The 25917-nt window shown below is 37.2% G+C and overlaps 1 protein-coding gene across 4 annotated transcripts in view; it reads left to right on the top strand.

The window, feature by feature from the left end:
* PCID2 (PCI domain containing 2) overlaps positions 1-25917 on the top strand; it is a 74239-nt gene that overhangs the window by 36694 nt on the left and 11628 nt on the right. For all 4 annotated transcript variants that reach the window (XM_056808266.1, XM_056808269.1, XM_056808267.1 and 1 more), the window contains exons 3-7: positions 8319-8392; positions 9457-9524; positions 10680-10719; positions 13243-13297; positions 14518-14621. In XM_056808266.1, coding sequence (XP_056664244.1) covers positions 8319-8392; positions 9457-9524; positions 10680-10719; positions 13243-13297; positions 14518-14621 — 341 coding nt within the window. The remainder of the gene's footprint in view (positions 1-8318; positions 8393-9456; positions 9525-10679; positions 10720-13242; positions 13298-14517; positions 14622-25917) is intronic.

The raw sequence follows: 25917 nt of genomic DNA, 5'->3' as shown, positions 1-25917 counted from the left end.
ATATTTTATTGAATTGAATTTGAATCCATTTGCTGTGAACTACGTTTCTGTTTTCTTCCATATCTCCCATCACTCTGGTGCCCTCTTTCACTCTCTGTTTCATCTCTGTCTCACATGACTTTACTCCTTACCAAAACTAACCCCCCTGTATTTGTTCAAGTGGTCCCATTCAATCCCATCTCCAACAGATTTCCCCCTCCCCACTCTTTCACTTATTTTCAATCTTTCTCTGTATGGTGATTTATTCCTACTTTCTACAAACATACTTATGTCTCCCCTGTGCTGAAAAAACCTTCATGGAATCCTTCTGTTCCCACTATTGTCCTGTATCTCCTCTACCTCTTATAGCTAAATTCCTCAAAAAGACTGTCTATAATAAATAGAGTTTCTCTCCTTTCACTTTATTCTTACCCCTTTACAGTCTGGCTTCCAGTCTTGTCATTCCACTAAAACCTCTCTCTCTAAATCATCTCTTACTTGCCAAATCTAACCCTTTTCTTAGTCCTCCTTCTCTTTGACCTATCTGTAGCCTTTGACACCGTTCATCACTCTCTTCCTTGAGCTTCTCTTTTCTCACACCACTCTCTCTTGGTTCTCCTACCTTCTGGTTGCTCCTCTGTCTACTTTGCTAGATTCTTCTCCAGATCATGCTCTCTAACTGTAGGGGTCCCTCAGGGTTCTATCCTAGACCCTCTCTTCTCTCTCTATATCACACTTGGTCATCTCATCAGCTCTTGTGGATTTAATTACTCTCTCTCTATGTTGGTGGTTTGCAAACCTACTCTCCTGCCCCAATCTCTTGCTGACCTCCAATCTTACATCTCTAACTGCCTTTTAGACATCTTGAAATGGATGCCCAGGAGACATTTTAACTTTGATATGTTCAAAATAGAAAACATTATCTTTCATTAAAACCCTCCCCCCACCTCTCCTCCTTATTACTGTAAAGGGCAATGCCATCTTTGCAGACCCTTAGGCTTACAACCTAGAAGTCATCCTGGACTCCTCACTTTCCTTTTTTCCTTTTCCTTTCCCTTTTACTTTTCCTCTTCCTTTTCCTTTCCCTTTTACTTTTCCTCTTCCTTTTCCTTTTCCTTTTCCTCCCCTCCCTTTCCCTTCCCTCCACTCCCCTCCCTCCCCTCCACATTGTTATATGATATAGGAGAGAGTAAGGAGCCACAGTTGACTCTTGGGCAAGAGGGAGGAAAAACATTGTAGATTGCTTTATAAAATAAAATCATTCTGTTGGAAAATTTGCAATTTTGGGTAATATACTTGAGATTTAGGGAATAAAGATGACACCAAAATATTTCAGCCTAAGATATTGAGAAAGATAATGGTTGGTTTAGCTGAGAAAAATGTCTTATAGCACTATTATAGTTCATGCTTCGGTTTCTATTCTTGATATTCTATGTAAGTATATTTTGTAAGTCTACATTCACTATAGTTACTATGGTAAGGTTTATGATTTTTGCTATTAGATTTCTTTTTAATTTGGCAATATTTAATTAATTAATTAATTTAGAGTATTTTCCCATGGTTACAAGATTCATGTTCTTTCCCTCCCTATTAGATTTCTTTTGATGTAAAAAGTTAAAAAAAATTTTCCTTTTAAATATTATTTTATTTGGTCATTTTCAAACATTATTCCTTGGAAACAAAGATCATTTTCTTCCCCCGCCTCCCGCCACCCCTCTCATAGCGAACACACGATTCCATTGAGTATCACATGTGTCCTTGATTCGAACCCATTTCCATGTTGTTGGTATTTGCATTAGGGTGTTCATTTAGAGTCTCTCCTCAATCATATCTCCTCCACCCCTGTAGTCAAGCAGTTGCTTTTCATCGGTGTTTTTACTCCCACAGTTTATCCTCTGCTTGTAGATAGTGTTTTTTAGATCCCTGCAGATTATTCAGGGACATTGCATTGACACTAATGGAGAAGTCCATTACGTTCAATTGTACCACAGTGTTTCAGTCTGTGTACAATGTTTTTCTGGTTCTGCTCCTTTCGCTCTGCATCACTTCCTGGAGGTTGTTCCAGGCCCCATGGAATTCCTCCACTTTATTATTCCTTTTAGCACAATAGTATTCCATCACCAACATATACCACAATTTGTTCAGCCATTCCCCGATTGAAGGGCATCCCCTCATTTTCCAATTTTTGGCCACCACAAAGAGTGCAACTATGAATATTCTTGTACGAGTCTTTTTCCTTATTATCTCTTTGGGGTACAGACCCAGCAGTGCTTTGGCTGGATCAAAGGACAGACAGTCTTTTATCGCCCTTTGGGCATAGTTCCAAATTGCCCTCCAGAATGGTTGGATCAATTCACAACTCCACCTGATTTTGTCCTGACTTTGCCACATCCCCTCCAGCATTCATTACTTTCCTTTGCTGTCATGTTGGCCAATCTGCTAAGTGTGAGGTGATACCTCAGAGTTGTTTTGATTTGCATCTCTCTGATTATCAGAGATTTAGAGTGCTTTTTCATGTGCTTATTAATGGTTTTGATTTCTTTGGTGAAAAACTGCCTGTTCATGTCCCTTGCCCACTTATCAATTGGAGAATGGCTTGATTTTTTGAACAATGGATTTAGCTCTTTATAAATTTGAGTAATTAGACCTTTGTCAGAGGTTTTTGATATGAAGATTGTTTCCCAATTTGTTGCTTCCCTTCTGATTTTGGTTACATTGGTTTTGTTTGTAGAAAAGTTTTTAATTTAATGTAATCAAAATTATTTATTTTACTTTTTGTGACTCTATGTCTTGCTTGGTTTTAAAGTCTTTCCCTTCCCACAGGTCTGACATGCATACTATTCTGTGTTTGCCTTATAGTTTCCTTCTTTATGTTCAAGTCATCCACCCATTCTGAGTTTATCTTGGTGTAGGGTGGGAGGTGTTGATCCAAACCTAATCTCTCCCACACTGTCTTCCAGTTTTCCCAGCAGTTTTTATGAAATAGTGGGTTTTTGTCCCAAAAGCTGGGGTCTTTTGAGTTTGTCATAGACTCTTGCTGAGGTCACTTACTCCAAGTGTATTCCACTGATCCTCCTTTCTGTCTCTTAGCCAGTACCAAATTATTTTGATGACCACTGCTTTATAATAGAGTTTGAGATCTGGGACTGCAAGGCCACCTTCCTTTGTATTTTTTTTTCATTATTTCCCTGAATGTCCTTGATTCTTTGTTCTTCCAAATGAATTTTGTTATGGTTTTTTCTAAATCAGTAAAAAAAAAAATTTGGAAGTTCAATGGGTATAGCATTAAATAGATAAATAAGTTTGGGTAGGATGGTCATTTTTATTATATTGACTCGTCCTACCCATGAGCAGTTAATGTTTTTCCAATTGCTCAAGTCTAGTTTTAGTTGTGTAGAGAGTGTTTTGTAGTTGTGTTCAAATAGTTTCTGTATTTGTCTCAGGAGATAGAGTATTTTATTTTGTCTAGGGTGATTTTGAATGGGATTTCTCTTTCTAATTCTTGCTGTTGAGCTGTGTTGGAAATCTATAGAAATGCTGATGACTTATTCGGGTTTATTTTGTATCCTGCAACTTTGCTAAAGTTGTTGATTATTTTGACTAGCTTTTTGGTTGATTCTCTTGGATTCTTTAAGTAGACCATCATGTTCTCCGCAAAGAGTGATAACTTGGTTTCCTCCTTGCCTATTTTAATGCCTTCAATTTCTTTTTCTTCTCTAATTGTTACTGCTAGTGTTTCTAGTACAATGTTAAATAGTAGAGGTGATAATACTCCTGATCTTATTGGGAATGCATCTAGTTTATCCCCATTGCAGATGATGTTAGCTGATGGTTTTAAATAGATAAAAAGACCCTTCTATTCCTATGCTTTCTAGTGTTTTTAATAGGAATGGGTGTTGCATTTTATCAAAGGCTTTTTCTGTATCTATTGAGATAATCATGTGCTTTTTGTTGGTTTGGTTGTTGATATAGTCAGTTATGTGGATGGTTTTCCTAATATTGAACCATCCCTGCATTCCATTCCTGGTATAAATCCGACTTGAGCATAGTGAATGACCCTCCTGATCACTTGCTGGAGTCTTTTTGCTAGTGTCTTATTTAAGATTTTTGCATCTATATTCATTAAGGAGATTGGTCAGTAGTTTTCTTTCTCCATTTTTGACCTGCCTGGCTTTGGAATCAGTACTATGTTTGTGTCATAAAAGGAATTTGGTAGAACTCCCTCTTTGCTTATTATCTCAAATAGTTTGTGTGTATTGGGATTAGCTGTTCTTTGAATGTTTGATAGAATTCACTTAGGAATCCATCAGGCCCTGGGGATTTTTCTTAGGGAGTTCATTGATGGCCTGTGGGTTTCTTGTTCTGATATATTTAAGAATTCTATTTCTTCTTCTGTTAGTCTAGGGTAATTTATATTTTTGTAAATATTCATCCATATCGCCTAGATTGGTATATTTATTGCCATATAATTGGGCAAAGTAGTTTTTAATGATTGCCTTAATTTCCTCTTCATTGGAGGTGAGGTCCCCTTTTCATCTCTGATGCTGTTAATTTCCTTTTCTTCTTTCCTTTTTTAAATTAGATTGACCAGTACTTTGTCTATTTTGTTTGTTTTCTCAAAGTACCAGCTTCTAGTCTTAAAATTCAATAGTTCTATCACTTTTGGTTTTATTAATTTCTCCCTTAAATTTTAGAATCTCTAGTTTGGTTTTCTTCTGGGAGTTTTTAATTTGTTCACTTTCAAGTTTTTTTATTTGTATTTCCAATTCATTGATCTCTGCCCTCCCTTATTTGTTAATATATGCACTCAAGGATATGAATTTTCCTCTGAGTACTGCTTTTGCTGCATCCCATAAGGTTTGAAAGGATGTCTCACTATTGTAATTTTCCTCAATGAAATTATTAATTGTTTCTATGATTTCTTCTGTAACTAACTGATTTTGGAGTATCATATTATTTAATTTCCAATTAATTTTTGATTTGGCTCTCCATGTACTCCTACTGATCATTATTTTTATTGCCTTATGATCTGAAAAGGTTGCATTTATTATTTCTGCTTTTCTGCATTTGTATGCCATGTTTCTGTGACCTAGTATATGGTCAATCTTTGTGAATGTGCCATGTGGTGCTGAGAAGAAGGTGTATTCCTTTTTGTCCCTATTTATTTTTCTCCATATGTCTATTAACTCTAATTTTTCTAAGATTTATCCACATCTTTTACCTCTTATTAATTTTTGATTTAATTTATCTAAATTTGATAGTGGTTGGTTCAGGTATCCCACTAATATGGTTTTACTGTCTATTTCCTCATTCAATTCTCCTAGTTTCTCCATTAGAAATTTGGCTATAACATTTGGTACATACATATTGATTAGTGATATTTCCTCATTGCCTATACTCCCTTTTAACAAAATATATTTACCTTCCCTATCCCTTTTAATCAGGTCTATTTTTGCTTTGGCAGTGTCAGATATGATTGCAACTCCTGCCTTCTTTCTAATCAGTTGAGGCCCAAAAGGTCTTACTCCATTCTTTAATTCTGACCTTGTGAGTATCTACCCGCCTCATGTGTGTTCCTTGAAGACAACATATGGTAGGGTTTTGGCTTCTAATCCATTCAGCTATTCGTCTACGTTTTATGGGTGAGTTCATCCCATTCACATTCAAAGTTATGATTTTCACTTGTGGATTCCCTGGCATTTTGATATCCTCCTCTAATTATGACCTTTCTTCTTCAGCTATAACCTTTTAAACCAGTGATTTACTTTAGATCAGTCCTCCTAGTTCTCTCCCTTGATAGGCTTCCCTTTCTAGCCTCTCCCTTTTTTGTTGGTTGGCTTTCGTTTTTGTTTTTTTGTTATCGTTTTTGTTTTTTTTAGGGCCTGTTAACTTCCTTCTCCCCTCTCCTTCCCTCCCTTTTTATACTCCTTCCTCCCTCCCCCTCCTTAATTTCCCCTTCTCTCTTACCCTGTTGGATAAGATAGAATTCAAGATCCCAATGGATCTAGATGTTCTTCCCTCTCAGATCTGATTTCACTGAGATTAAGGTTTAAGTAATACCAATTAGCCCTCTCTTCCTCTCATTCTTATAGGAGACTTCTTCCCCTCCCCTTCCCATGTGTATCTTTGTGTGAGAAAGATTATTCTATTTAGTTTTTTCTATTTCTTGAAGTATATCTTAGTACCATCAATGATTCCCCCATCCCTTTTTCTTTCTACCCCCCCTTTCTCCATATCATCTTGATGCCCCAATCTTTCCCTATGTGTGATTCTTCTAACTATTCTAATGATGCATACACTTTTTGAGAGTTACACATTACATTCCCCACATATTAATATATATAGTTTGATATGAATGTAGTTCTCATAGAAGAGAGTTTGAATAAAAGAAAAAGAGAACATTTTTCTCCTTTTCCCTTTCCTTCATATTTACCTTTTTATGTTTCTCTTGCTCTTTGTGTTTGGATGTTAAACTTTCTACAGAGTTCTGTTCTTTTCTTTACAAAAACTTGGAAATCTATTTTGTTGAATGCCCATACTTTCCCCTGGAAGTATATAGTCAGTTTTGATGGATAGCTGATTCTTGGTTGAAGACCCAGATCTCTTGCCTTTCTGAATATCATGTTCCAGGCCTTACGCTTGTTTAGTGTGGAAATTGCAAGGTCTTGTGTGACCCTGATTGGCATCCTTTTATATCTAATTTGTCTTTTTCTGGCTTCTTGTAAGATTTTTTCTTTTGCTTGAAAGTTTTGGAATTTGGCAATTACATTCCTGGGAGTTGTCTTTTGGGGATTTAGTGTAGAGGGTGTTCTGTGAACTCTTTCAATGCCTATTTTGCCCCCTTGTTCTAGAATCTCTGTGTAGCTTTCTTGGATGATATCTTGTATTACGATATCAGTATTATTGTTTATTTTTGGTTTTTATGGTAGACCAATGATTCTCAGATTGTCTCTCCTTTCTCTGTTTTCCAGGTCTGTCCACCTTGTCAGTGAGATATTTTATGTTATCTTCTAATTCCTTAGTCTTTTAACTTTGCTTTATTAATTCTTGCTCTTTTGCAAGATCATTGCCTTCCATTTGCCTGATTCTGACCTTTAAAGACTGGTTTTCCTTTTCAGTTTGGTCTGTCCTGCTTTTTGAGGCTTCAAGCTGTTTCTGCAATTGCGTATTTTTGTCCCTCAGATTGCTGAATTCCTTTTGCATTATTTCATAGTTTTCCTGCCAGAAGGCTTGATAACTTCCAATTTAAATTCTTCAAGAACTTGTGGATAATTTCCATTTCTTTTGGAACGTTTTGGAACATTTGTTTGTGTTTCCTCTTCTATGTCCTCTGTAGTCTGTATTTTTGCTCCATAAAATGTGTCCAAAGTCACCCCCTTCTTCTTGCTTTTCTTGGTGTTGGGAGGTTGTTCCTGAGCATTGTTTGCCATCTCTATGGGAGAACCCTTTCCAGTCAGAAATCTGAGTGAGGAGGGCTTGCTATCAGTGTAAGGGTCTAATGATCAAGGCTTTAGCCCCGGGCAAATTCTCGGTTCTCCGCAGCTGCCCTGTCTTCCTGGGGGAGCCCAGTGTCTGCCCTTCCCTGCCTGCCAGCGTTTCGGGTGTTACTGCTCTCAGGTGTAGGTCTTTGGTGGTCTTAGTTAACTCCCAAGACCTGTGGGTGCCCCTTGCTCACTTTAGGGGATCCCTTTGCACAGTCGTTGATTATAGTGCACTGGTTCTGGGAGCCTGAGATCTGAGTTCCCCTTGCCTGCCTTCCGGGGTTTCGGGCACTTTAGGGGATCCCTTTGCACAGTCGTTGATTATAGCACACTGGTTCTGGGAGCCTGAGATCTGAGTTCCCCTTGCCCGCCTTCCGGTGTTTCAGGTGTTACTACTTACAGGAGTAGGTTCGTGGTGGTCTTAGTCAGGTCCCTAAACCTGGGGGTTGTTCAGTCCTGGGGTGCCCCTCCCTCACTTGTTGATTCTGGCCAGTGCTGACTTTAACTCTGGCTCCAAAGGGGTGGTGGGATGGTGGGGGGGGGGGGAAATAGGTCAGCTTTTCATTCCCTTATATTGTGGAAACGACCGAATCCCACCTACCTTCAGTGCTGCGCCTTAGTGTGGGGTCCCTCCTTTCTTATGAGGATGGTTGTTTTTCTTCTGGGGGTGTCTTTTGTGGTCATCTGTGTCGTTGGGTCTAAGGAGAGGAAGTGAGCCACGTCTACTCTGCAGCCATGCTTAACCAGAAGTCCAAGAAGTTTAAATTTTTAATTGTTAAAATTTCTCTCCATATTCTTCTACTTCAGATGCAGATTTTTTTTAATTCTTAAAAGTTTATTCTCTTTTCTATAAATCAGCTTCCCTCTCCAGAAGAGAAGTGTCAACAAGTGCTGGAACCTCCATATGATGAAATGTTTGCTGCTCATTTAAGGTAATTAAAGTAAATTGGAAGTGGGTAGAATGGAGGCATTTAAATATTCTTAAATTGACTAGGTGATTTTATCTTGGATTTTGTTATTAAAACTATTAGATACAGTAGAAAACTATCTTGATGGTTTTACTATGACAGCCTATAAAACTCATATAGTTAATATTTATGCTTTGAAAAATTTTTTCCATTTCAAGAAACTTGATCTTTCCTTTGCTATTTCTGAATGAATAGCTAGTATAAAACAAAATATACCATTTAATCTTTCTAAAGGCACTGTATTTAGTGTTTTCATTTGAGTATGAGGAAGATGTGTACATAATTCTATTCTTGGCTTCACTGTTAACTTGTGTAGAAATTTTTTTTTTTAACTACTGTTGAGGAAATAGGCCTGGAAGGAAAGTAAGTATTGTTTTGAATATAACTTCTTATAATTGTTGTTGTTAATTTCTTAACTATCCATTCTAAAGCTAGGATATATTGGATTGTTCAATAGTATGTGGAAGGGCCTAATAAGCTATTTGGAGAGTTATCCTGGAAGTGAAATAGCCAGCACTTCCTACTGGTTTTCAACACTCTGCCTAGATTTGGTCACGTTCCATAATTTCAAATGGCACGATGAAACTTAATATGGCTTACTTGTCCCAGGCACGAGTCTATTTAAAGCTTCTTAGCCATTTTAGCATAGATGAGGGCCAGTCATAATACCGGAGAAGCCACCAAGAAGAACTTTTCTGGGCCTTCACAAGATCGTTCCAAACCTGTGTGAGAGGCAGAACCATATACCAACACTTTCTGACCTTACCTCTGAGAAAATTATTCTTCTTATTGTCAACCCTTCTTTAATTGCCAGTTTAGAGGAAATTTGTTATTACATGTAATCGGTAAAATTAAATAAATAAGTAAATTAAATAAGTAAATAAGTATATTATTATCAGTTTAGAGTATTTAATCTATCATTCAGTAGGCAGTTCAAATGTAGGGTTTTTTTTTTTGTTTGTTTTTTTTGGCATATGCTTAAATAATTTTTTCCAAGAATAAATTTTCTAAGACATTTTTTAAAATAGGTGTACCTATGCAGTAGGAAACCATGATTTCATTGAAGCATACAAATGTCAGACTGTGATAGTTCAATATCCTTTTTTTCCTAATATCTTTTTTCCAAAGTTATTTATGTAGTAACTAGAATTCTTAATTATAGGTTCAAGACTGTGGAACTTGGGGGAAGTTTTCTGTACCTTTAATTAGAGAAGAATTAAAAAATATTAAGAAGTAAAATTTATTTCAGCCTTTGAATTTAATAGTTATTAAAAAACAACATAGTCCAACGATATAAATATGAAAATATTAGTCTTCTTCTTATCATTAATTCATTTAGCAGCCATTATATGTAAGGCACTATATGACCTATTAGGGAAAATTAGATGTATTTCACTTCAAGATAGAAGTTCACAGGAAAAGTTCAAAGTGCTATTAGGCTTAAGTATTTTAGTTCATATAAAAATGCCACCATAGGGATAATATTAAGTACGGAGAAACATTGAGCCATTTTCAGATTAAGAATTTTGTAAGTGGTTCTTTGGTAAAGGATAGTTATTTGTATGATTTAATGCTTTTTTATGTCTTAAATATATCAGTTGGTTAAACCTTGAGTCATGGAATTATTTATTTAAAATATATTAATTTTTCATGGCTACAAATGATCTTAAGGTAAATTTGGTTTTTCAGACTTTGCTAATAAACAGATAGGCTGTTGATTGTTCTAATTTTTATTTCCTGTCCTAAAGAGATAGTCTGTTCAATCTTTACCCATATGACATAGAGTCATAAGAAATTAGAACTTTATTATCTCTAAATTTTAGGTCTTCAAGTTCTAAAATTCTTTGATCTGTTAAATAAGCTTTTGTATCACAGGCTTCTGAAATATTGCAATTATAAATACAAAGATATGATTGTCTTGGCTGAGGAAAACCAAATATAATTTTTGAAATTATACTGCATGCTTCTCAATGTTGTTATAGCATGTTGTTTGCAATGTTGTCATAGCAGCATATTCTTGAACATTTTAGCAGTTATTAGGAAGAAAAACGATTTTAGACTATTTATACCTGTTGAAATTCAGCAGTTTGGAATATTTATGAAAATTCTTAGGATATTAGTCATGTAATTGGAAAATGACAAATGAATATGATTTTTTCTTATACTATTACTATATAGTCTTAAATTATTTGCCAATAAATGATATATTTTGAGTTTTAGTCTATATCATATCTTCCTTAATATAATACATCTTTCCTGCGAGCATTTCAAGCCCACAAAGAAGAAAATTGGTAAGTACTGTACTGAAACAGTTCAAAACTTTTCAGTGGTTATGTTTTTTGAATCTGAAAGTTCTGTTTGCTTTAAATGTCCATTTTCTTGGTTCTAGTACTTTTCCATGTAGTTTCATTGGCATGTCATCAAGACCGCCATGTAAAATTTTGGGCTTATACAATAGCAAGTAGCCTCTTCTTTTAGCTGTTCTTCCTCTCACCCAGGTTACTGAATTTTTTTTTCTCACTTTAAATCCTTGAACTGTTTTTATTCTTGACAACACTTGGATTTTTTATGATCACTTTATTTTATCTATCATCATTTATATGTCCCTCCCCATTTTTTATAATCACAGATTTCATCAAAATTAACCAACACATTAACTCCTGACAATGTAGTTTTGTTCAACACCTATATTTCCTCACCTCTGCAAAGAAGAGAGTGCATGTACTCATTTCTTTTTGACTTTAGATTTTATATAATCAAAATAAGCTGAGAATATTTGCTTTTAGGGATGGAGTATGTGACAGATCATTCATTCAACAAATGTTTAATAAAACTCTGCTCTAGGCAAAGCATTGTTCTGGGCACTGAGAAATTGAAAAGGTTAGGGAACCTAGGATCCCTGCCTCTCATAAAGCCAGTAGGAGAATAAAACAAACAAAAACTCTAATATGAAATATTAAATAAGAACCATAAGCAATTGCAGCATATCAGATAAAGGAAGTAAAGTCCTTTACAAACTTTAAAGCCCTATATACATTGTTAATTATTATAATGATCGGAGGGAGAAGATTGTTACTGACACACTCATACCTGACATGGCATTTGAATTGACCTTAAAGGATAGGTGGGAATTGAGCAAATGAAGAAAGGAATGGAAGGGTATTTTAGGTATAAGGAATTTGTTAAACAAAAGACCTAGGACAGGGGTTCTTAACCTAGAGTCTGTGAACTTATATTAACATTTTTTCTTAATTATAAGTAAAAACAATTTTTAACATTTGTTTTATAAAATTCTAAGTTCTAATTTCTCTCTTTCTCTCCTTCCCCCTCCCACTTCCAGAGACATCAGCCAGTTTGATATAGATTATATATGTGCAGTCAAGCAAAGCATACTTCCATATTTGCCATGTTATCAAAGAAAACACAACATTGTGAACTTTTAAGAAATATTTTGGGCAGTGCTCTAAATTGTTCTTAATGAGAGAAATGCAAATGACAAAATTACAACAAGCTTGAGGTACTGCCTTACAACTACTAGATTGGCTAACATGACAGAAAAGGAAAATAAATGCTGGAGTGGATAGGAGAAAATTGGGAACTCTGCTGCATTGCTGGTGGAGTTGTGAACTCATCCCACCATTCTGGAGAGTGATTTAGAACTATCCCCAAAGGGCTTTAAAATTCTGCATATCCTTTGACTTAGCAGTAACACTACTTGGTCTGTATTCCAAAGAGATTTTTAAAAGAGGGAAAGGACCTGTTTGTACAAATATATATACATATATATATATATAAAAGCTTTTTTTGTGGTGGCAAAGAATTGAAAATTGAGGGAATATCTAGTTGGGCAGTGACTGAACAAGTTGTAGTATACAATTGTAATGGGATACTACTGTGCTATAAGAAATTATTGGAAGTCTGATTTAAGAAAGATGTGAAAATACCTACATGAATTGATGCAAAGTGAAGTGAATAGAACATTATACGCAGTAACAGCAATATTGTATGATGACTCTTTAGCAATCCCAAGCCTCAAGAAAATCCTCAAGGAGTTATGATGAGAAATGCCATGCATCTCCATAGAAAGAACTGATAAAGAGTCTGAATACAAACTGAGACATACTATATATTTCACTTTTTTCTTTTGTTTGCTTAATTTCTCTTTCACAAAAGGACTAATATGGAAAGATGTTTTACATTATTGCACATGTAGATTCCTTGCTGTCTCAGGGAGTGGAGAGGGGAGGGAGAGAACTTGGCTCAAACTTAAAGAAAATAAAGGTAAAAAACTGTTTTTTCAGATAATTGAGTTAAAAAAGACTATTAGTAAATATTAAAAATTTTGGTGACTACATTTTTATATAATTGGTTTCTTTTGTAATTCTATATATTTTGTTTTATGTATTTAAAAACATTATTCTGAGAAAGGGTCCATAGGCTTCATTATCCTGTTAATGGGATTCATTCACAGCACCATACAGGTCAAGAACTCTTGGCTTAAAGGATACAAGGAATGTTGGGAAATAGAATTCACTTTGGCTAGAGCATAAAGTAAGTGAAAGAGAGTAATATTAGAAAAGTAGGGCAGCATCAGACTTTGGAGAACATTGATTGCCAGTAGTTTAAACTTTTCTTGATGGACCACTATAGAAGACTTTTGAGCAGATCAGTACATGCCTAAATCATATATTCATAAGGAACATTAAACTTATATTTTGATGGAGTACAGGTAGACCTATTAGGAAGTTTTTGAGCAAATTACTTAACAGAAAATTACTTTATATATCTATATAATTTTATTGTTATTTTTCTAGGGCTTTGCCAATTATGTATGCTGTAGCACTTGACCTTCGAATTTTTGCTAATAATGTAAGTAATAGTAAACATAGAATGTCATGATTACTTAGTTAACTTATCCATAAATGTTTCCTCAGTACTAAAAATCTATTATTAGCTCCTGCATAATTTTATTCTTTTTTCTCTCTCAAATTTTCAAGAATTGGATTGACTTGACTACACCTTATGAAGGCCAGGTTTATGTAAATGAATACTGATATTCCAGGAGCCTATTTCTATGTAGATGGGTTGAATGGTTGGGTATGTAGCTAGCTTCAGCTGTGTGATTCTTGGCATGTAGTTGCCAAGGGCCTTTCCATGTTACAGCAATTACTCTACCAATGATTCTTCAGGAGCTACTCTTGTTTTTCTTTCAATATAGGAGAGAGGCCCTCCATTAAAGCAAGTGTATAGTGGAAGAGTGTAGTTTCAAGTGGTCACTAAAGCATTCTCTAGTATGAATATATAATCAGGCATTTCCTGATCCTAGACTATGCAAATATATCTTCCCTGGTGACTAGGCCTTTGGGAGGATAGTCAGGATATGAAAGAAAAGAAGCAAGAACTTTTCCTTCCCAGTTAATGACCTTTAAGCATATATAAAGCTATTCCACTGTAGTGATTCAGTCATTCTTTTTCTTTACTGAGAACTAAACTAAATGCAACACAGGTATTCTTTTCATTTAGCAGAGTGCCTAGTGTATGCAGTAAGTGGTAAATAAATGCTTATTCTCTGACTGATTGATTGATATATGGAAAACATATAACTCCTTAGTTAAATTTTGAATCATTTATTTTCTATTTGGACTTGTGATTTCATCAATGTGGAAAACTCTGGAAACTTGTTCCATGAATGTCGGTCAGTAGCGCCTCGGAGCTAATTGCCAGAGGTTCATTCGGAGAGGTTATGCACCTGACTTTGCCCCAGTTTGATTTGATCTGAGGTCTTCCTAGCCAGCTGACCCATGCTCCCTCTCAAATTATTTATTATGAAGGGAAAACTAGTCAGATTAGAATTTGTAATCCAGAGGAGTCAGGATGTTTTTGACTCTTACATAATGAGTTTTTAAAAAATGCTAATTAACTTTTTAAATGCTTTTAGATATAGCTAACTTCTCATATTTTATTCTAAAATTATGAATTTATATTTTTGCTCTAAATACAAATCTTTTGTACTTTAAAGTTATTCTGAATATTTCTTGAATTTACAGAATAATCCAGAAAAGAACCCAAATTATTTTGTCTTTCCTTAGGCTGACCAGCAGTTGGTGAAGAAAGGGAGAAGTAAAGTTGGGGATATGTTAGAAAAAGCAGCTGAATTGTTGATGAGCTGTTTTCGAGTTTGTGCCAGTGATACGTGAGTAAAGAGTTGAAGTTTATATTTAATTCAGTTCACTAAATCTCTCTTGCTTGCCTGGTATCTATAAAATACTGTGCTAGGAATGAAGAGTCATTTAAGGTGAGGAGTACAAAATGCTTTCAGGGAGGTTACTGTTTTTGTTGTTTGGTCATTTTTCACTGGTGTTCAAATCTTCGTGACTCCATTTAGGGTTTTCGTGGCAAAGATACTGGAGCGGTTTGCTATTTTCTTCTCCAACTCATTTTACAGATGAGAAAACGAAAGCAAACTGGGTTAAGTGACTCACCCAGGGTTACATAGGTAGTAAGTGTCCAAAGTTAGATTTGAACTCAGGCCTTCCTCACTTCAGGCCCAGCATTCTATGTATACCCCTTTGCTCAGTTTGCTCTTTAATAGAATCCTAATCAGCTCTTTAATAGGATCCTAATCACTAATTTTTCTTTGTCATATGTGTGTTGTTAATCATGCTATTGTGTGGTACTGAGAAATAGCCAGTGGTTGGCTGTTAATCTGCACAATTTTTTTCATTTACTTTAATCAACCTAATTGCTGTGCAAATCCCTAAAGTTCTCAAAGAAAAATTATAGCTTAGCAGGTAAAATAGATCAAATTCTTATAATTCTAACTTAATAATACTTTAAAGCACTAAAATTTCTAGAAATTCTAGAACAGCATAAACAATCCCTTTTAATAGCCTACTTTGCACACTTGGAAAAGAAATTAAAGCAACATTTGTGTTGTCCAGAAGGTTTTAAAAAATCTCATAACTTTTATCTATATTGGATTTACACAATATGTAAATTGTTAAAAATTCTGTTTCTCTATTCTGAACCTAACATCAAAGAAAGTGACCATTTCCATATTTAAAAAGCAGAATGGAGAGTATTCCTATTAAACTATGGCTGTTAAGGATATCTTTCTTTTCCTTTTAAGTATATAATAAACACAACATGTAATTTTCTTTTTTTTTTAATTTAATTAATTTAGAATGTTTTTCCATTGTTATAAGATTCTTGTTTTTTCCCTCCCCTACCCCCACTTCCCTCCCATAACTGATGCACAATTCCACTGGCTTTTACTTGTGTCATTGATCAGGAACTATTTCCATATTATTGATATTTGCACTAGCATGATCATTTAGAGTCAATATCCCCAATCATATCCCCATCAACCCATGTGATCAAGGAGTTGTTTTTCTTATGTGTTTCTATTCCCACAATTCTTCCTCTGAATGTGGATGGTGTTCTTTCTCATAGGTCTCAGAATTGTCATGGATCATTGCATTACTGCTAGTAGAGAAGTCCATTAGTTCGATTGTACCACAGTGTATCATTCTCTGTGTATAATGTTCTCCTGGTTCTGCTCCTTTCACTCTGCATCAATTCCTGGAGGTTGTTCCAGTTCTTATGGAATTCCTCTACTTTATTATTCCTTTGAGCACAGTAGTATTCCATCACCAACATGTGCCACAATTTGTTCAGCCATTCCCCAATTGAAGGGCATCCCCTCATTTTACAATTTTTTGCTCCCACAAAGAGCGCAGCTATGAATATTTATGTACAAATCTATTTTCCTTATTGTCTCTTTGGGGTATAAACCCAGCAGTGCTATGGCTGAATCAAAGGGCAGAGAGTCTTTTAGCGCCCTTTGGGCATAGTTCCAAATTGCCATCCAGAATGGTTAGATCAGTTCACAACTCCAGTAGCAATATATTAATGTCCCAATTTTGCCACATCCCCTCCAACATTTATTACTCTCCTTTGTTGTCATGTGTATAATTGAAAATCTGTTACCCTAAAAAAGAACTATATTTCCTGGGAACCCACTGACTTCCTGTCATTACCTACTTCCTGTACACAGAGGATATTAGCAAGTGGGTGGTCCTCTTGGGGTCTTTCTTGGGCTTGCAGCCAGCATGGTAGCTGTGGTAAGCTAAGCGCGAGTTTTTTGAAATGGACTAATTAGCCATGGTCACATGGTCTTTATTCGTGTCCTCTTTATTCCTTAATTTCTAATAATTGTTAATAAATCCCTTAAAAATATAACATTTTTATATTTGAAATTTAATTTTAATTTTTACAGTGATGGCAACCACATGGAGAAAAGAATTCTCAATTTTTTTTTTAACAAATGCATTTGTTAGATAAATTTTAAGCCATGTTTCTCCTGCCAAGGTTTTTCACCTACCCCACCCACCAACCCTCTCTTTGGAGCTGTTGCCTTTTTTCCCCCTACCTTTTGCCTGGTTACCCTCCCCACTGGCCAGGCTATTTTTAGCCTGGGGACTCTTGGTGAAGAAGAGATAAGTTGCTTCTCTCACCCATCTGCTTAAGCCCATTTTCCTCAGTTCCTTGCTGCTGCTTCTGGCATTACTGTTGCTGATACTGCCTGCTCCTGCTTCTGAATCCTCCTCCTCGTCTCTGGCCCCAGCCCAGCCCCAGCCCCAGTCCTGTTGGGCTACTGGTAGCTGCAGCTGTGTCTTCAGAATCTCTAACTGGTAAAAACTGGGGTATATTTTCCTTAGGCAATGATTAGCCTCCTAACTGTCTCTCCACATGACTAGGGAGACAGGCTACTCCCTAGCATTTTATCTACTCCCTAGCATTTTATCTGAGGGGGGAAGGGAAGAAGGAAGTTACTCTTCCAAATAGGAAGTAAATTACAAGCATGGCGTACTCTATAAAATAGCAGTACTGTACCTATTTCAAACAGCTTCTACTATTTATGATTGCCCTGATCCTTTTACTTATCTTTTTTATTTCTCATTTGAATTAGTTTATTTAGTCAATTTAGAACATTATTCCTTGGTTACAATAATCACATTATTTCCCTCCCTCCCCTCCACCCACCCTTCCCATAGCCTACATACAATTTCATTGGGTATTACTTGTGTCCTTGATCAGAACCTATTTCCATGTTGTTGTTAACACTAGGATATTCATTTACAGTCTACATCCCCAACCATATCCCTTCGACCCATGTAATCAAGCAGTTGTTTTTCTTTGGTGTTTTTACTCTCACAGTGTTTCCTCTGGATGTGGATAGTGGTTTTTCTCATAGATTCCTCCTAGTTGTTCAGGATCATTGCATTGCCACTAATGGAGAAGTCCATTACTTTCGATTGTACCACAGTGTATCAGTCTCAGTGTACAATGTTTTCCTTTTTCTGCTCCTCTCACTCTGCATCAATTCCTGGAGGTTGTTCCAATCCCCATGGAATTCTTCCACTTTATTATTCCTTTGAGCACAATAGTATTCCATCACCAAGATTCATTACTTTCCTTTGCTGCAATGTTAGCTAATCTTCTAGGTGTGAGGTGATACCTCAGAGTTGTTTTGATTTGCATCTCTCTGATTATAAGAGATTTAGAACACTTTTTCACGTGCTTATTAATAGTTTTGATTTCTTTAACTGAAAATTGCCTATTCATGTCCCTTGCCCATTTATCAATTGGAGAATAGCTTGAGTTTTTATACAATTGGTTTAGCTCTTTATAAATTTGAGTAATTAGACCTTTGTCAGAGGTTTTTGTAATGAAGATTGTTTCCCAATTTGTTGCTTCCCTTCTAATTTTGGTTGCATTGTTTTTGTTAGTACGGAATCTTTTTAATTTGATGTAATCAAAATTATTGATTTTACATCTTGTGATTTTTTTTCTAGCTCTTGCTTGGTTTTAAAGACTTTCCTTTCCCAAAGATCTGACAAGTATACTATTCTGTGTTCGCCTTATTTGCTTATAGTTTCCTTCTTTATATTCAGGTCATTCATGCATTCTGAGTTTATCTTGGTGTAGGGTGTGAGATGTTGATCCAAACCTAATCTTTCCCATACTGTCTTGCAATTTTCCCAGCAATTTTTATCAAATAGTGGGTTTTGGTCCCAATAACTGGGATCTTTGGGGTTATCATAGACTGTCTTGCTAAAGTCATTTACCCCAAGTCTATTCCACTGATCCTCCTTTCTGTCTCTTAGCCAATACCAAATTGTTTTGATAATCACTGCTTCATAGTATAGTTTGAGATCTAGGACTGCAAGTCCTTTTTCATTTGCATTTTTTTTCATGATTTCCCTGGATATCCTTGATCTTTTGTTCTTCCAAATGAACTTTGTTATGGTTTTTTCTAATTCAGTAGAAAAGATTTTTGATAGTTCAATGGGTATGACCCTTTTATGTATCTTGCCTGTGATTCAGGGGACAAATTCATCTCCCAGACCTTTTTGCCATTTGGCCTTCCCAGTCTCTAAGATTCATCCAGTTTGGGATTCCTCAAACCTATGTTCTCCCTCACTATGGGAGATAACCAGGGAAAGAACTTTAAAGAGACTGGAAGTGAAAATTTTAAACCTTTTCAGACTGTTGTTTTATGAAAGTCTCTCGTATTTTATTGTATTTTTTTTATTCTCTGCTTTAAGATTTAATTGTTTTAAGTTCATATATTAATGTATTTAGCACTGTCCTGTTACATTGAATCAGTTTAATCTACTGTGTTTTAACTATCAGGTACATTCTGTTACTTTTCCCCTATAGCTACTGAACAAAATATTGTAAAATATTGTAAAAGTCCACAAAATAACCCAAACAGGTTTTTCTTCCATTTTGGCTTTGTAAATTGTCACATAGATGATGGGTAGACTTTATCAAAATGTATTATTATTCTAAAATGCAACGTTTAAATTCTTTTTGGGAGTGTGCATTTCCTTCTTATCTCTAACTATTGTAGTTTTCCTCTTAGAAGGTAAAATTTTGTATGTATCCGTAGTTAGAAGATTTTAGAGGTACAACATGATTATGTTAAGTGATCAGTTGGGGAGACTAGTCTCCCAATCATCATCAGGGGGAATTGTGAAATTGAGATTTACTCCACCCTACTTATTCTTTAGAATTTTAGCCACTAGGAAGGTATACACCCCTACTTAAGGATTAAGTGTGGGGGGAGGAAGGTCTATGACCCATGTGTGCTAGCAAGTGACAAATCAGAAACAACTGACTGCCCTTCTGGGTAGTCGAAAGCCAAGTTTAAGCCACCATTGGTAGATTTAAGACATAGAAAGTGATGCAAAGAACTGCCTTTATATTTTGAGGTCACTTCCTGTGAGGAGGGCTTTGCCTTGGAACTTGACCACGGAGGAGCTCAGGCTTGATATCTCAGACTGTTTCCCCTTGGAGTGCCATGTAGTGAGTGAAAAGGCTGACTCCTTTTCCTTTGCTTTTCTGGAGATACCAGCCTCTGGAGAGATCCCTTATCTAGGAGGAGGCCTCATGGCTGAAAGCTGTGTTAAATTTAATTCTCTGGGCCCACCCCTACCCCATTCCCTGCCCCAATCTCCCTTTAGCTGGGGCCTCTGAATTCCTGCCTGGGTCAGACCAGGCCCGAGCAGCTATCTCTCTTTCTTTCTTTCTTTCTCTCTCTCATTTCCTTAATTTCTTCCCTCTATTGTAAATAAACTACCATAAAAGTCCATTCTGACTTGAATAATTCATTGGGATTTAGTAATTAAATCCCAGGTGACCAACTCAAAATATATTCAGTCCAACCATAAATTTTATCCCTTACAATGTTAGCCAATCTGCTAGGTGTGAGGTGGTACCTCAGAGTTGTTTTGATTTGCATTTCTCTGATTATAAGAGTTTTAGAACATTTTTTCATGTGTTTATTAATAGTTTTGATTTCACACAATTTTCAACAACTATTCTTTGTCTTATTTCCTTCTGGCCTTTGTTCTCTTCTGAGCATTTCAGAAAAATGCTTCATTACCTTTCCCTTCTTTTCCTTCCCCTTTCTCATCACTACTGAACCTTTCCCATCTATTATATACCTCTCTTAATTGGAAAAAAAGAAGAACCTTTTTCATAAATGAATTATTATATTTGCCCTAACTGCAAGTATTTGTCTCATTCAATACCTTGAGACCATCACTTCTCTGTTAGGAAGGTGGGTAGCATGCTGTATTTCAGAATTGTGGTTGATCTAGTATTATGAATTATCATGAGAGTGAATTGAAGACATAAAAGCAGGCTGATTATTCCTACTGAGCTAAAGTGTGTGCTTTTGTGTTAAAGGGGTGTAAAGAGTCTTGGTTACCTTTTGGCCATGGTCACGCTTCTCTTTTGAGCTCCCAAGATCCTGCCCAGTACCCCAATATTTTTCCCATTTTAAAGCATTCTGATTACAACATAAAATAAACTTTTATTGCTAACAAATGTCACTATTGGCACTCATAAGTAGTTATTCACTTCCTCTGTGCTTTACTTTTCCTTATCTCCAAAATGACCAATGTATCAGTCCCTGGCTTACAGATCTACTCCCTCCTCCCTGTTTGCCTGGCTACTTTGTGGACATGAACTGCCCCCTCCTCTTGCTCTTTGCCAAGTGGTTGCTAACCTGTAGGCTGATTTGCACCCTCTGTTAGAATGGCACCTCTTCTGGAGCTCAATTCCACATGATCACTTGGTCCTTTGCTTGTTCCAAGCCATCTATTTCTTAACTCTTCTTAGCCACTTTAGAAATTAATAGTAAGAAATCTGTTTTGTTTCCCCTCCTCACATGTAGTAATTGCAGATCCTTCGGGAAAGTGTCTCCTAATGGTTTGAGCCCTGAAACAGGACTCTTCTCTTCTTGAGAATTTCTTATCGCACAAAAATGATGTATACAACTCCATTGGACTTTGTTTTTGATTTGTAGCTCTTGGAGAGTCATTGCCTCCAACTTTATATTCTTTCACATTCTCAAAGAGAAAGTTGGGATGACTTTGTGTGAAGGGACCATAGTGCAACTCTTTATAGTGGTAGTCTCTTGGTGACCGAGAATAACAATTGTCTTTGTGCATTATCATCTATTGATGTACCCTCATGTGGCTTTGAAGTCCAAAGACTGAGGCGCAGAGTTTGTGGCACATGGGGCATGGGACGCCAGTTGTTACGGGAGGTGCGGCTGTGGCCTGGTGTCGGCGTTCATGCGCAGTGGCAAGACGTCGACGTCGCTCATCTTCAAAGGTGGTGGCGGCATGGTGAATGTGGGTTTGCCAGCTGCTTCTGACAGAGGCAGCGAGTTCTAGTTGCTTTGGTGTAAGCCAGCCCACTTCAAGTTGGACTTTAGCTGATCCTTGAATCTTTTCTTTGGTCGGCCTTGTTTCCTGAGTCCAGCTGACAGTTCACCATAGAATACCTGTCTTGGTATTCGCTGTGGGTCCATGCGGAGGACGTGTCCAGACCATCGTAGCTGGGCTTGGAGGACCAGGACTTCGATGCTGGTGGAGTTGGCTCTGCCAAGGACTTCCTGATTGGTGATTTGGTCCTGCCATCGGATCCTCATGATTGACCGGAGAGAGCGTTGGTGGAATTGCTCCAGATGTTTCATGTGCTTCCGGTACAGTGTCCATGTCTCGCAACCATACAGGAGCAAGCTGAGGACCACTGCGTTGTACACTTTGAGCTTCGTCGCAGTGCTTACACCTCTGTGTTGGAGGACTTTGCAGCGCAGCCGCCCGAGTGCCTGGCTGGCCTTTTGGATCCTGGCATTGATCTCGTGGTCTAGGGACCCGTCGTTGGCGATGGTGCTGTCCAGGTACTTGAAAGTGTTGACGTTAGAAAGCTGCGTGCCGTCGATTGTAATGCATGGCTGGTTCATTGGCCTCCCTGGTGCAGGTTGGAACAGCACCTCTGTTTTCTTGAGGCTGATAGTCAGGCCAAACAGTTTTGTTGCGGTAGAGAATCTGTCCACAATGGTTTGGAGGTGATTTTCTTGGTGGGCCATGAGAGCACAGTCATCTGCGAAGAGAGCTTCCAGGATGAGTCTCTCTGTTGTCTTCGTTTTTGCAGTCAGGCGGAGAAGGTCAAATAGTGAGCCATCCAGTCGGTATTTGATGTAGATGCCCAGGTCTAGATCCATCACAGCATGTCGTAATACTTGGGTGAAGGATAGGTTGAATAGTACTGGAGCGAGGACACAGCCTTGTTTCACACCACTGGAGATGCTGAAGCAGCCGGAAGTCTCTCCACCAGATAGGACTTCCCCTGTCATGTCGACATGAAAGAGCTGAATCAGTTTGACAAATTTTGCTGGGCAACCAAACTTGCTGAGGATCACCCACAATGCTTCCCTGTTCACTGTGTCGAACGCCTTTGTCAGGTCTATGAAGATAATGTAGAGACTCAGGTTCTGCTCAAGGCATTTTTCCTGCATTTGCCTCATCGTGAAGACCATGTCGATGGTGCTGCAATCTGGTCGGAAGCCACATTGTGATTCAAGCAGGTTCTGCTCTGAAACAGATGACAGGAGTCTGTTGAGTATAACACGGGAGGATCTTTCCAGCAGTGGAAAGTAGTGAGATGCCTCTGTAGTTGTCACAGGCTGCTCGTGCGCCTTTGTTCTTGTATAGGGCTACGATGGAGGCATCTCTGAGTTCTGGGGGCATGTCTTCCTCTTCCCATATGTTGGTCAGCACTATGTGGAATGCCTGGAGCGCCTTTCCATTTAAGGCCTTGTACACCTCGGTTGGGATCCCATCTTTACCGGGTGCCTTGCCTGCACTCATTTGTTTATTGGCTTTTTGGACTTCCTCTAATGAAGGAGGGACGTCAAGTTGTTCAATGGTGTGGTTTTGGGGGATCTGGTCAAGGGCGCTTTGGTCGACTGTAGAGGGTCGGTTGAGAAGCTGACTGAGGTGTTCTTTCCACCTGTTGCTGATGCCTTTTTTATCTTTTATGAGAGTGTCACCGTCAGAGGATAGCAAGGGAGTGGTGGTGGGTTTTGATGGCCCATAGACAGTCTTGAGGGCACTGAAAAATTGTTTGTAGTTTTTTGTATCAGCAAAACGCTGGATTTCTTCTGCCTTTTTAGTGGCCTGTAAATCATACCAACTGTTATTTAGCTTACTATCTTACTGTACAGACAGCATATTTTATAAAATGGGTTTGTAAATAGTTATAAGTACATTAATAAAAATGGTTTATAATTGCTGGTCATGACAATTTGATGTCTAGATTCTTTTTGGATTTTCAAATTAAAAGAAATATTCTGAGCATGACAGGGATATAGGAAGCTCATCATGAATCTATATTAATACTAATGTTTTTATGGGAATTTGGGTCAGCAGGTTAGTGAATGAATGAATGAATGAATGAATGAATGAATGAATGAATGAATGAAAATCAGGAAATGGAGGTTGGAAAAAACTCAGGTGTAAGACTCTATGGCTTACAAGACTCATCCACAGGGTCAGCCAGTCCTGTGACATCCTGTTTGGGGTAACGAAAAATGAAGAGTAACAAAAGAAGAGATGGACACTATATGAAAAGAGAGAAATAGTGCCAATTTTATTTGCTTCACACAGAACTTTTATAGGCAAAGACTACTTAGACAAAACCCACAGGAATTTATGATTCTTCATTCCAGAAACCCTAACCTTGGTCCAGGGGTAGGCAGGTGTTCAAAGGTTAACCCACATCCTTCGTTTATTACAAATACAAACAAGGGGAAGAGGGACAGACAAGGGGATAGGCGCCCACCTAATCGCAATTTGCCCTTCATAAATGTTATCCTGCATCCTTCATGTTTACTGTTCCATCCTTGGTCCCAGGATGGGTGAAGGTCAATCCTCATCTTTGTCTGAAGCAAAGATAAGTAAGTCCACAACTTTATCTTAAGCAAATACAAATAAAGAAAAGAGGAGGTATTCCTCGACTACACTCAGGTAATGGGCAGCTGCAGTGAAATAGAGCGATGGACCTGGAGTAAGGAGGACTCATCTCCTTGAATTAAATCTGGCTTCAGACACTTAACTGTGTAAGTTTTTTGCCTCAGTTCATCTGTTTCCGCATATGTCAAATGAGCTGGAGAAGGAAATGACATACCACTCCAGTATCTTTTCCAAGAAACACACAAATGGGGTCACAGAGTTGGACATGACAGCAAATGAGTGAACAACAATAATGGGAGGTGCCCTCAGCAGGAGGACTCATGATTTTTCAAATTCCCTGATGTCCCTAGCACAGAGTAGGACATACATTGCGTGTGACTTGAATTATTTTTTATTTAATGACAAAAGCATTGAGTTTTAGACCCAGCTCAGTTCTTAGTTCTGCTGCCCCAATTCCACAATCAGGGATTCTTACTATAAGTCTCTCTTTAGGAGACAGGGAACAGAAAAACGTTTCTTGATGCATAGGAAATTATTTGCAAAAACCTTAGAAGTATATATAACTTAGCATTTGTTAAACTGAACAGATATTTTTCATCTTTGCCCTGTGATTTTTGTCCTCATTAGTTTGTTGCTTTTGCTTTAGTGTTTTCAGGTGACCTACCCTTTATCTTCCCCTTTTTTGACACTACCCTTAATGAAAATAGCTACTTTTTTTTTTTTGGAGGAAGACTCATTTTCAGAGTATACAGATACATGGCAACAACTTCAGTTCTACATTTTCCATATAGATGAATATTGCAGTTAGCATGTGGTTGTGAAACAGGAGATGAGGTTCCCATTTCTAGAGCACTCATTTTTTTAAAAGTTCTCTTGGCCTTTGTCTCATGATTTTGTCTGCAAGTGAAAAAGTCAGGAAGTGAGCTTAGGAAAGGTAAGAAAGTCAAAACTAGTCTAAAATCATTGTTAAGTGAAGGAATAAAAAGTTAACTTTATCATTATTGTTGGAGGTAAGTCTTACCTGGCCCAAACCTGTTCAAATAAGAAGCTTATCTTCCACATACAAAGAGAACACCTGTTTTCACCTGTTTTCAGAAACATAGCTGATGAGGGGGTGCTAAACTAAGAAAAAAACCCAGTGACTTGTGCTTTGCTTTTAAGACCTTTCCATGATGTGTAAAGCAGTGCTCTTTGAAGGACATTTTATTATCCTTTGAAAGACAAATTCAGTAACTGGTTTTAAAAAAATTAATTTCTGAGTGGCAAAGGAGTGGAAAGTTGTAGAGATAACTTGAGAGTTTTGCCTACATTGGAGACTAGAAAGATTGTAGTGCCAGTAACAGAAATGGTAAAATTGGTTCCTATCTTATTCCTACAGAATAGCTTATATCTAAGAGAAGCCATCTAATGTCTACCAAAAAGTTTCCATTGGTCAGTTGTGCTTTCTAAATTCTAAGGAGACTTTCATTAATTACTTCAGCTGAAATTTTGATCTTTCCTATCTGCTCCTAATATGAGTAAAGCAGATATCTAACTTGTGCTTGCCCAAGCATGGGTGTATGTGTACTCTTCTGTAAATCTAAGGTAACCAGACAAAGGTTAATTATTAGGGAAAAATAACACATCATGTTTGAATATCTCTCTCTCTCTCTC

The sequence above is a fragment of the Monodelphis domestica genome, chromosome 8, assembly GCF_027887165.1.
Source record: "Monodelphis domestica isolate mMonDom1 chromosome 8, mMonDom1.pri, whole genome shotgun sequence".
In the NCBI taxonomy this organism is placed as follows: Eukaryota; Metazoa; Chordata; class Mammalia; order Didelphimorphia; family Didelphidae; genus Monodelphis; species Monodelphis domestica.
The sequence above is the reverse complement of the archived record's forward strand: the minus strand, read 5'-3'. Positions and strand labels throughout refer to the sequence as shown.